Here is a 12,556-nt window from a genome sequence, read left to right as displayed (position 1 = left end):
ACTGTCAACCCGCTTAAATTGAACTTGCTGAGATCTTCTATCGGAAATAAGCATCGATCTGCATTTCGCTGTTTCCAGTTTGGAATAGACGAGACAGTTTACCTTGGCACACATTTACAGTAGATGTTGGGGAGAATGTTTACTGTTTACGCCGTAGTGGGAACCACAGGCAGGGTGTGTATTTTTACTGCTTGTCAGGTCCAGGCTTTCGTAGCTCTGGTCAAAACCACAATTACATTGTTTAATGCTGTTTATGGAAAATAATGAAGATATTCTTTATATTATCCTATAATTTCTTTAGAGTAGTTATCGCATGCAGTCCAGCTGTTCTGAGGGCTAGAGCCAGGCGTTAGTTAACCTAGTAACAGAGGCCTTTATATGTCATGCTAATATTTGTACATGCATTATCTTGTTCAAGAATTTCATTGACTTCAGTTAAATCAAGTAGTTGGACATCAAACCATCTCCATTTTAGATCGAATTCGTCTCCAATCACTTCGTAATGGTTACCGAGATGAGTTCGCTTGTGCCCGACACTGACGATATATTTGTTTACAAACACGTGTCAGAGCGTGCCATGTTTTCTTAAAGAGATCCGTGCAATCGATCATTCCAAATAGTCGTGCAAGAATGCCCTATAGACGATAAACCATGGTGCTTGTTATTGCCGCGCCGACAGTGATCGGAGGACACAAGAACTTGTGGACTAGTCAGGGTTAGTATGCTGTGTCTGAAATAGAGCACCTACAGCAGCTACACCACTCCACCCTCCCCGACACACACTAGCACAAACAGACTTACAGTACACTATCATCAGGTCAGTACTTATTTACTGGGGATTGTCGTGAGTACTTCTGTGTGACGTATACAAACAATTTCTACATACAGATCCGATGGGTGGCAGGTGCTTGGCGCAGGTTTTTTCTCAACACTTGCCTTCGGTGTCTATTGTATCTGTTCATATTAAAGGCCAAATAAACTAGCGTCCAAAAGAAACGTCACCAAATATTTTCTGGTCTACAACAAAACTTAAGCAAAATATTGTAACATATAAATTTAATGTTTTACTGCAAAAAGCAATCATTCAACTACAATATTTAATGGATAATAATAAGAAAAACGACGCAGCTCGTGATCTAATATCACATGAATGACAGTGGGTTGTTTTATCCAGTATTCGATCACCAATGCAGAATCGTTTGGGAGATTTTACAACTTTCTGGGCAGCACATATTGTTTAATACCGGCCATGGCCACCCCTAGCAGTGATGCAGGCCTGAACCCGGCGTCGAACTGAGTAGCTGTGTCTTCTGACGTCTTGACTAGGGATCCGACACCTTTCCTTTTGCATGACAGCTGCCTAAACGTTCCTCGTCATTAGCTTTGGCGTTTCCGAATATGACGTCCCAGTTATTTCCAAAAGTGCTCAGTTGGGGACAGATCTTGAAGAGCTGGAGCTTACGTTCGTCAATAAAGTTCACTCTTTGCCAGTTTCTCTGCTGCTCAATCTGGCACGTGGGTATTGGCACGTCAACATCATGCCTTTGAAAGGTCGATTGGCACGGAGACCGTGAATGCGGCGTCTGTCTGCTGACTGCATGTCTTATGTAGTTGGCTTTTGATGACGTCACATTGACGTATCGGTTCCACAAGCGAAACAGCCCTAAATACTGGTCCACTGTTTGGATAGTTACCTTCGGTCTTCCATTCTTTGGCATGTCTGCAGTACTGTCAGTCTGTCACTAGTATTGTTCCACCTGTAACGTATCTATTGCTCTCTCCCTCTGCTCTGGTGTTAAACGAGGCATGTTCCTGGTTGTCATGATCAGTTGATTAAAATGATGTAAGAGAAAAGAAAACTGGTTGGTTTTTATATACCTAATTTGATACGGATAAATTAGTTTTTTTTTCATAAAATACGAAATGCAAGTGCAAGTTTCTCTGGGAATATGCAAGTTGTGTTCGAGAGATGTGTTTTTCGCTATTTTCAAATAGACTGACAGTTATTTTGACAATTACAGTCGTTTTTATTTTGGTGGCGTTTCTTTTGGCAACTAGTTTAGTTTCTGTCACTGACGCTTTGCATGTTTGATATAAAGATGGCTCCCCTCACACCTTCCTGACGTATGATAATAAGAGATGTAAGATAAGATATTAGTGGCTATTGCGTCTTCCTTCTGTTAGTGGATGAGTGAGTGAGTGAGTGCATTTAGTTTTACACCACTTTTAGCAATATCCCGACAATATCCGGGCGGGGGACACCAGAAATTGGCTTCACACATTTTACCCATGTGGTGAGATGGAACCCGGGTCTTCGGCGGGACGAAGGAAAGCCACTGGACTCTACCACCACTCATGATGAAAAGTATGCTATTACCGGACATTGGGGAGACGCACACTACAATTTCTTAAACTTACTACCGCTTTTTGTATTTCACAAAATATCTAGTATTTGAACTCACACATCTCTCAGAATATATATGGCTCAGAAACGGTTATTAGATTTGCACACTGAGTTGAATGTGACGCCACATTCAGAGAGAAAACAGTAGCACGACATGCTGACAACAAAACCTGTTCGGTCGGATGATGGAGCACATTGTGCAGAATCACAAGTCTGACACTGAGAAGTATGAACATAGCTTTGAAGCTTAACACCATAGGGGTTGATGCGCTACATCCTAACATCAAAGTTTCAAGATTAGACTCGTAGTGACGAAAACCATTTTTGACCAAAGCCTGTTCGTTTCCCCTCGCCGCCATCTTTGACGATGTCCATGCTGTTTCGGGATGCTATGACTGCCTTTCAGTACGCTCGACGACTGTTCACGGAGCTCTTGTAGTTGGTACGCGAGTTTTGTTTCCATTTCCAAAGTGTAGTTTTTCATTACAGGGCGTTTGTTTCGGTTTTTGAGGATATTGTTGCAGTTTTCGAAGTTTGTTTTCCTCTTTTGGTGTATATGAGTTCAGTTTTGATGATTTCTTCACAGTTTGCATTTTAGGCTTAAATTTACTTACTACGGAGTATTGAAGATGAGTCATATTTTGAAGATAGGTTCCACCTAGCAAAATGATAAAAGTACCCGATTCATAAATTTGTAACAGCTAGTGACAATTTCCCTGTGACAGCAGACCACTTGGGGTGTATAGAAACGAGAAACTAGATCTCTAAAACAATGTGACTGAAAGATTAGCTCAGTTATTTATGAACGTGTTAATAGAAACAGTGAAAAAAAAACATTATTTACATATCTCTCTAGCTGATGAATCTCAGTCACACTGACTTTTTAGAATACCTGCAGTAGTATACGTTCTTTCACAAACAAGGTACTTGAAAGAGAATAAACGATTTGAAATTTGAACTGTATCACGCCGGAGCCGCCGCTCGACCGTATTGTGGCCGACATAATTGCCTGTATTGAGCGACTACGTTCCATGCCCCAGTTCACACCCCAGTGTTAACCGACAAAAGCCGAGACGTTTGAGTCCGACAAATCTACCCGTGTGTCCGGGTTATACCGCGGTGTACAAGGCAACGGGAAAACAACATGGCCGCGCCCTAGCACACTCATATAAACGTGTATTTCGACATAGCACGTCTAGGATTACATATTCTCTAGCTCATCATCGCAGGAAAAAAAGGTTTGTAGTCGAGAGTTTAGATAAGATCACTGATTGTCATTATTTTATTGTGCTAATCAGATTGACGTTTTGTGTGACCGTAAAAGACATCGATAAAAGACAAATATCGATCTTGACACAAATACAATATGTGTTGATGTAATAAAGCGTGTATGTAACGGTTGTAGGGCACCTGTTGAAACAATCGTAGAATTTTTCTGTATTTTGCGTATTGGCCAGTAATGTATATTTCATTGAACACTTCAGTGATAATTCCCTCGTCATAGTCATGTATGTTCATCGAATGTGTACATTACAATTTCTATAACATTCAGGTATTGTCAAACTTTGTTTGATATTGTTGGTCTCAGTGTCGCCTTGTATATTCCCGTCGGTAGCACTAGGCCCGGACAGGTCGTGTCAAACAGAGCTGTTCTTATCGATCGATCAAACTGCCTGAAGTGAGCAGGTCTCTTATAAACACGGCAGAAACTTTCGGATCTGCAGATAACTCGCCAGGCATAATAAGTGTTGTGTTAAGACTGGTTTGTTTTCTGTTCTCACTGTATTAATGAGGTCAGGTAATACCGCACATACTGCACCCACTACAGGTAACTTCGTACGAGTATTGACTGGATACACGTGAATACACCGGTTGTGGAGCTATCATTGTTCGAGCATATGTGTGAATCGTAATGGATGAGTATTGCTTTACGTCGCCTGCAGCAATGTACTAGCAGTATCAGGGCGTAGACACCAAGGGGGTGGGTTTCCTGGCCCGGTTGGTCGGTGTAACGAGCCATTGTCCAATTCTCACTCTTGTCGTTATGTTAATGTTAAACGATCCAGTTTGGAAGACTGGCTTGGTCCTTGGAGGATTTCAGTTCATCAGACAATCCGGTGTTCCGTATAAATACAGGACAAAATTATGAATCCAAGATAAATGTTTTCTCATCTCTGAAGTTAATCCGATGTATAACATCGTCTTCACCAATTTCATACAATGTAAAATTTGTTTTGGCGCTTTGTATTATATCTAAGGCAACTGCAGATGTTATTAAATGTTATTTTGATAACATGGGGTGTTCCCTAGTCAACAGCCAGCCCGCAGTGACGATATCATGGACGCGTCCAGAAGTATTGTATCAGGTGAACTGTTAAATATATAATAACTGGAAAACCACGTGATTATATAGCGATATGTATTAAAAAGTACACCAGAACCGTAACAGTACAATAATAAGCAGAACACTTTGTACGATTCTCTTGAGATTGAGTATTGGAAAGTGCAGCAACACACTCAAACGACATGTGTGTACATGTATATAATTCGACTGTCCGACCTAGCGTAAAGCTGTCCCAGTAACAACCATAAAGAGATTACTTCTGCTCATACAATGAGCTCCTTAAAAAAGTACAGTCACGTCTGAGTTCAATCAGCAGCTATGACATTAACTATAATTCATAATATTAGGACGACCTGTCATTAATGTATTGCAACATGTCAGTTCTGACACTGATAACCTGTATAAAACCTGTCTCTTAATAACACTGATAGTAAGCGTTGCAGAAACGACTAGTGTGCGCTGTCCGTTCATTCGCCCCAAATAAATCCTGTTTCTTCTGTCGTAAAGACAAGCACAAAGTGGGTTTTAAACTGAAATGCATGAAATGCAATAAAGTGTTTGGGTCAGTTCCTTTCAAACACGATGATAGAATAATATTGTTCTAAATAATGTGTGTGTAGTACAGAAATTCTGTCTTTACATAACTGTGCGAGAACGCGTTTATAGTTGAGCTTTGCTCACATCACTGACCGATGTTTCTCACAATCTGTTTACATTTAAGCAATGCTGTTCTAAACGTGACAGATCTTCCTGATACCGTGTTTCAGCACTACTCCCCCTAAGATGGCAGACTCGGACAGGGTGAGGTACTCATCATGACCAGTCAAGTCACTCGGAAGAAGCCATTGATCCGGGCACCAGCAGTATGGAGGAAGCGGATGTGTCAGTGCCGCCAGGCGGTGTTGCTGTGTTTCGGCATCCCCTTGCTTCCCCCATCAGCCGTGCTCCTGGGGTTCGCCTTCATGACGCAGCCAGCCATCGGTGTCTTCCATATCTGTGGGTTTGTGCTTATATTCGTGTCGCTTGTGTGCATCGCCGCAGCAATAGTGATTAGCCTGCTGCACAGACACGCTCCCACCACACACATCAACAAAGTGCATAAGTCTGACCCAGATGGACCCGTGCTTACCACCCCCAGGCCGCCGAGACCACCACCATCCTCATCTGCATGTTCCGGCCACGGGAACAGTAGTGGGAAATTACGCATGGTCAAACTGTCATCGTCTTCTTTAGTAACGGACTCGGAACTACCTTATCGCCCCCGGAAAAAGCGTAAGCGGAAACACAATGAAAAGTCCAAGACTATTCTTCCGCCGGTGAAAGAGGAGGATGGGCGCGCCCGCTTTGAGCAGAGTCTTCAGGAAAGGGAAAAGAACGGGACCAGGAAGATGCACAAACGGACTAAGTCTGAGAGTAGGAAAGGATTTGAAGAATGTATGCCCCCAGCGGCACCACCTAAACTAACACTGACTAAAAAACATTTACATATGTTGGGTCTGTATGACAATCAGGGTTCGGAGGAGAATCTCCAGGTGAAACGGTCATTGTCTATGTCAGATATAGGAGACTCGGCCTCGGAGCGTCTTAGTGTCGATTTCCCTGACACACCGGGCGGCAGGAGGTGAGTAAACCCGCTCCTGGGTAATAGTGAGTGATGGGTGGGTGGGAGGAGCTGTGGGTGTTGTAGTAGGGGATGGGTGTTGTAGTAGGAATGGGTGCTGTTGTAGGGGTGGGTGTTGTAGTAGGGATGGGTGTTGTAGTAGGAATGGGTGCTGTTGTAGGGGTGGGTGTTGTAGTAGGGATGGGTGTTGTAGTAAAGTGTGGGTGTTGTAGTAGGGTGGATGTTATATTAGGGTTGGGTATTGTAGTAGAGATGGGTGCCATAGTTGGGATGGGTGTTGTAGTAGGGGTGGGTGTTTAGTAGGGGTGTGTGTTGTAGTAGGGGGTGGGTGTTGTAGTTGGGATGGGTGTTATAGTAGAGATGGATGTTGTAGTTGGGGTGGGTGTTATAGTAGGGGTGTGTGTTATAGTAGGGGTGGGTGTTGTGGTTGGGGTGGGTGTTATAGTTGGGGTGTGTGTTGTAATTGGGGTGGGTGTTGTAGTAAAGGGTGGGTGTTGTAGTTGGAGTGGGTGTTGTAGTTGGGATGGGTGTTATAGTTGGGATTGGTGTTGTAGTTAGGGAGGGTGTCGTAGTTGAGGTCGGTGTTGTTGTTAGGGTGGATGATATAGTAGCGGTGGGTGTTGTAGTAGTGGTGGGTGTTGTAGTAGAGATGGGTGCCATAGTAGGGATTGGTGTTGTAGTAGGGATGAGTGTTACAGTTATGGTGGGTGTTGTAGTAGAGATGGGTGCCATAGTAGGGATGGGTGTTGTAGTAGGGGTAGGTGTTATAGTATTGGTGTGTGTTGTAATAGGGGTGCGTGTTGTAGTTGGGATGGGTCTTGTAGTTGGGGTTGGGGTTGTAGTAGGAGTGGGTGTTGTAGTTGGGATGGGTGTCATAGTAGGAATGTGTGTTGTAGTTTGGGTGGGTGTTATAGTAGGGATGTGTGTTATAGTTGGAATGGGTGTTGTAGTAGGGATGGGCATCATAGTAGAGATGGGTGTTGTAGTAGGGGTGGGTGTTGTATTTGGGATGGGTGTCATAGTAGGGATGGGTATTGTAGTTGGGGTGGGTGTTGTGGGTTGGGGTGTTGTAATTGGGATGGGTGTTGTAGTTGGGATCGGTGTCATAGTAGGGATGGGTGTCGTAGTTGGGGTGGGTGTTATAGTAGCGATTTGTTTTGTTGTAGGTGTTTGTAGCTGGGATGGGTGTTGTAGTTGGAATGGGTGTCATAGTAGGGATGGGTGTTGAATTAGGGGGATTGCTAGGGTTGATGTTATAGTAGGGACGGTGTTATAGTTGGGGTGGGTGTCATGGTAGGGATGGGATGAACGTTGTAGTAGGTGTGGGTGTCGTATTTAGGGTGGATGTTGTAATTGGGATGGGTCTTGTAGTAGGGGTGGGTGTTATAATAGGGATGGGTGTTGTAGTAGGGGTGGGTGTTATAATAGGGATGGGTGTTGTAGTAGGGGTGGGTGTTATAATAGGGATGGGTGTTGTAGTAGGAGTGGGTGTTATAATAGGGATGGGTGTTGTAGTAGGGGTGGGTGTTATAATAGGGATGGGTGTTGTAGTAGGGGTGGGTGATATAATAGGGATGGGTGTTGTAGTAGGAGTGGGTGTTGTAGTTGGGATGGGTGTTGTAGTTGGGATGGGTGTCATAGTAGGGATGGGTGTTGAATTAGGGGGATTGCTAGGGTTGATGTTATAGTAGGGACGGTGTTATAGTTGGGGTGAGTGTCATGGTAGGGATGGGATGAACGTTGTAGTAGGTGTGGGTGTCGTATTTAGGGTGGATGTTGTTGTAGAGGTGAGTGTTAACGTTGTAGTAGGGATTGAATTGGTGTTGTAGTAGGGGTGAGTGTTGTAGTAGGGGTGGGCGTTATAATAGGGATGGGTGTTGTAGTAGAGTGGGTGTTGTAGTAGGAATGGGTTGGGTGTTATAATAGGATTGGCGGTAATGTCTGGGTAAATCTAACATTAATGTGAATATAGTAGCAGTACACTGTATAGCTGTGTTACATAGGGCATAACACTGACTCTAAGAGTAAATGGAGTCGTGTTAGCATACTGTGAGCTGGCTAAGGATTGTGCCCCGATCAAGGCAATCGATGCCTTTACCTCCGACTCGCGGAATGGGGAACTATTTATACACTCAGTTGCTCTGTCTGTTGTTCCCCGCCATCATATTGCTGGAATATTGCTGAAAGCGCGCAAAACTAAACTCACTCACTCTGTTGTGTTGAAATGTAGATGTGCGACTCTGCACGTTCTCGGGGTAACATAATCATATGTTATATATCAGATGTTTGTGTATGAAACATGTTATATCGATTGTAAATTACTTATTAATTCTAACATTTAGAGGAAATTGTATAACTGTTTTATTGATTGTGTGTTTGAATAATGTTTATTATATTCTAGATCTAAGCTCACTTAACAAACGGGAACGCTGCATGTCCGCGTGTGGGTAATTGTCGCACTGACATAATGTAGTGCTTGGCATGTAGTCGTAGACGTTGTCTAACCATGTAGCTTCTTGCATCTGTAGAGATGACGACGACCACGACGTAGACATCATCGTCCTGTAAGCAACCCACTGCTGTTGACTCCTGGTAGTAAGATAATCGGGGACGCATGTTTGGTTGTGCCCCATGAATGCTTCCACACAACCAAACATGCGTCCATGTTTGACATCCCTTTTCCCTACTTGCCCACGTCGTGATGGCGAATGGTCACTTGTCACTAACATGTTCCAGTACTTGCGGTATCTGTTTGTGCACGCTGTGGTTGCAGTCTAACAGTTAGAAATTGTTTTTAGTTAGTGTTTAGAATATCCTAATCCTTTACTGACATTTTAGTTTATTTATTTAACTTCGGAACAGCTCAATTGACCTGAAGCGTGTATGTAGTACCTCACTTTCGAGCTGAAGCATGTTTCAAATAGAGCACTGTCGACCTAAAACGCATAACGAGCACATCTCTGTCGACTGGAAGCGTGTATAAAGCACATCTCTGTCGACCGGAAGCGTGTATAAAGCACTTCTCTGTCGACCGGAAGCGCGTATAAAGCACATCTCTGTCGACCGGAAGCGCGTATAAAGCACATTGCTGTCAATCTGAAGCGAGTATCAACTACAGTCGAGTTTTGAATTTGCTAATGGAGTCCTGTTGGTCTGATGTGTGGAGCCCCAAGTGAGAAAAGTTGTCATCCTTTTTACATGATAACACTTAGTTTTCATGATATTGTTTTATAAAATAACATGGCATATATGTGTTGCAACTTTTCCTACTTATACTATAATTAATGCACTTTATTTAAGCAAGGGATGGCTGCAGTCTGCAGTGTGAAGTGTTCGTAATTACATGTCGTTAGCAACAAGGTAATGCACAAGGCTGCCAAACTTATCAAATGCTGTGTCAACCCGAAAGCTGAATGTTTCCAGCATACAGCGGGAATATATGTCTTGTGATGCCGATATCCAGGCTGCACTAGTGTTCGACTGTGATAAACCTGTAAACCTTTATATAGTCTGATTTCCGCAGAAAGAATATTCCTACGTAGATTAAATAACTGAGGACATTCCTATGGAGCCAGTTGTGACAACGACTCCTTCAGCAATATGTTTAGCATTATATGATGTTGATGACAAACGACAATATTCTGGTACATGTTTCAGGGACCCCCCGGACACAGGCAGCGTCACAGCCCGTCCTGTCCTGGTGCACACAACGGCCTCTAGGACAGGTGTTAGGGCCTCTAGGTTTGCCTCGGTGTTATGATAGTTGACATCGAAATCAGGACACAACAAGTTACATAGCTGGTGGCCATGGTGGCGTCCGGTTCGTTTCTGGTGTCAAGTTGGTGAAACGTCGGCTACTAGTACACCCAGACTAAGACAAAATAACGCTCCCTGTGACTCATATATCATACAGTTCCTACACCTTAACAAGCAGGGGACACATGTAGACACAGATAGCTTACAGCTCCTGTACCTTGACAATCACGGGACACATATAGACACTGATATTATACAACTCTTGCACCAAGGCAAGGAAAGGACACATAGACACATGTATCATTCAGCTTCTGCACCTTGACGAAGGGACACATATAGACACAGGCATCATGCCGCTAGTGCACACAGTATTAGGAACAGGCGACACTGAACAAACAATCAACAAGAATGATCAACATGCTGGAGAAGTTTTAAAATCCAGTCTATTTGATCAAAACATGTTATGAGAAAGTGTGACTTTGACGTTAACTAAACTACGCCCGGGTATAAATTTGAAACATTTTGCTGTTATACAGTTCGGGTATTTTGGTTAAAAAGATGCTTGCAAACATGTTAATGATGTACATTGTAGTTCCGTCCATGCCTGATCTCTGCCACATACACCGTCAACATTATACTTCCAGGTATGTGTGTGGACCATCTGAACCTTGCTTTACACTAATTTCCTTCAATACTTACCTTTCATATTCCAAATAATCTATTTTACTGAACATTATGTACTATTTGTCTGTGTTGGGAGAGTTCAGGCACCTTGCCGAACCATTCTGAAAACCAGTGTTTCATAGGATCGACAAGATTACCTGTGCAATGTACAAGAAGGTGATGAATTGACCGGTGATACTTGGTCCTCTGAGGCGTTTCCCATGATGCCTTCCAAACGTTGCTATGGATACCATTGGAGGGGAGCTATAAACAGGACGTTTGCCGTTGAAACATTGGAACTCTTAGCGCTCCTTGACTATACAACAACGGGTACACCCCTGCTCTTTCATGCAGTCTGTGATATCACTGCTAACATCTCGGTTACACCAGCGTCATATTTGTGCTTTGTAGTAGAGGTAACGGTGTTCCAGGTGACATTGAGACCATGTTCGTGTTATAATACAGAATGTATTAATGAGTGTGAGGATTATGATAAACTTTGGACGATTACCTATCAGTAAATGAGTACGTCTGTTGTAAATTCGGTTTTGTGAAATGCTTTGTTTAATCGGTCTGAGAATGTTCATGTTTGTACATGTCAAGCATTAATAAAGAGCACTTGTTTACCTTAAAGATGCTGATTGGATCACTATACATATGCTCTCCATCATGTATCCGCTGAATGTTAATGTTCCCAGGGTTTTGGTTCATGTGATATTGGTAGAAACGTGAAAGCGAGACTCACTGTGTAGGGACATCTACCTGATCTCACAAACAAGGCTTGTTCATTTTGCACCGATCACCTAGCCAGCGCACCGGGTCGGCAAATCCGCCACCGCCTGACGGACATGGGACGTCGTACAGCTTAATCGACAATCACACCAAGGGACGCAACTCCGCATAGCTTATTGTAATGTGTAGAACCATGAACGATCATGCCAGTCCAGATATTAAGCAGTCTCTGTATTGTATGCTGTTTCTGAGCAAAGGTTATGTAGCTGTAAGTCAAGTACTCTACTGTTGATGTGGTACATTCACCAGGCCGTCTGAAATGTCCTTCGCATAAGACATGGAAGGGCCGTAAAATGCTCAACGGAAAGGATAATGAATAGACGTTGGCTTGTAAACTTTCTTCTGACGCTCAGTTGTTTTCTCAAGTGAGGTGCGTTAAAGAAATTTGTAAGGTGTCTCAAACAAGAAAATCAAGAGAAAAAAGCTAATTTAAAAAATGATAGCCAGTATTGTAACACTGACAACATAAAGACCTATTCTAAACCGGATGTTCAAGGGTACTCGTGCTGGTGCATTACTTGTTATTGCGGCTGTTTACTAATAATGCACTCATTATTAAAGTGCATGAAGATCCTGGCTGGAGCTTGTCTTTAGCAAGAGGAGACAAGTAAGACAGACAGTCAGACTCCGACAATATCGCTGGAACACTGTTACACAGCATATGCAGAAATCCCAGTGAAGAGATTGCACTCCGTGAAACTGGATTCCCATTGATCAGACGCTGCATCCATCTGCTTATTGAGTGTACATCTGACACAGATGTGTGCGTATATGAACACGTGTCATCAACGTGTCACTTACCCAACGGTGTTACAGTTCAACATGAAGTGTATTGTTAAAGCCAAAAAAAACCCTAAGCGCGTCCTCCTTGACCAGCCCAACGATTACACAGCTCTGTATATTTCAACAGGTGTGATATATGTGACTTAAACCCAGTGAATATGTGATATGAGCAGCAAAAGATATGGTCTAAGCC

General features: G+C 43.2%; 1 protein-coding gene across 1 annotated transcript; it reads left to right on the top strand.

The window, feature by feature from the left end:
* The first annotated feature begins 3,520 nt into the window (after positions 1 to 3,520).
* Positions 3,521 to 11,423, top strand: LOC137284344 (uncharacterized). The gene is made up of 3 exons (XM_067816119.1): positions 3,521 to 3,642; positions 5,516 to 6,369; positions 10,027 to 11,423. The coding sequence occupies exons 2-3, from the start codon at positions 5,564 to 5,566 to the stop codon at positions 10,127 to 10,129; spliced, it is 909 nt and encodes a 302-aa protein (XP_067672220.1). The 5' UTR covers positions 3,521 to 3,642; positions 5,516 to 5,563; the 3' UTR covers positions 10,130 to 11,423.
* Positions 11,424 to 12,556: the final 1,133 nt, after the last annotated feature.

Source organism: Haliotis asinina, chromosome 5 (genome assembly GCF_037392515.1).
Source record: "Haliotis asinina isolate JCU_RB_2024 chromosome 5, JCU_Hal_asi_v2, whole genome shotgun sequence".
NCBI lineage: Eukaryota > Metazoa > Mollusca > Gastropoda > Lepetellida > Haliotidae > Haliotis > Haliotis asinina.
This window is presented reverse-complemented; position numbering and strand designations above follow the sequence as displayed.

Coding starts and splice junctions, on each gene's coding strand:
- LOC137284344 (XM_067816119.1), top strand. CDS start 5,564: ATGACCAGTCAAGTCACTCGGAAGAAGCCATTGATCCGGGCACCAGCA. Junction 6,370..10,026: donor GACACACCGGGCGGCAGGAG/GTGAGTAAACCC, acceptor TACATGTTTCAG/GGACCCCCCGGACACAGGCA.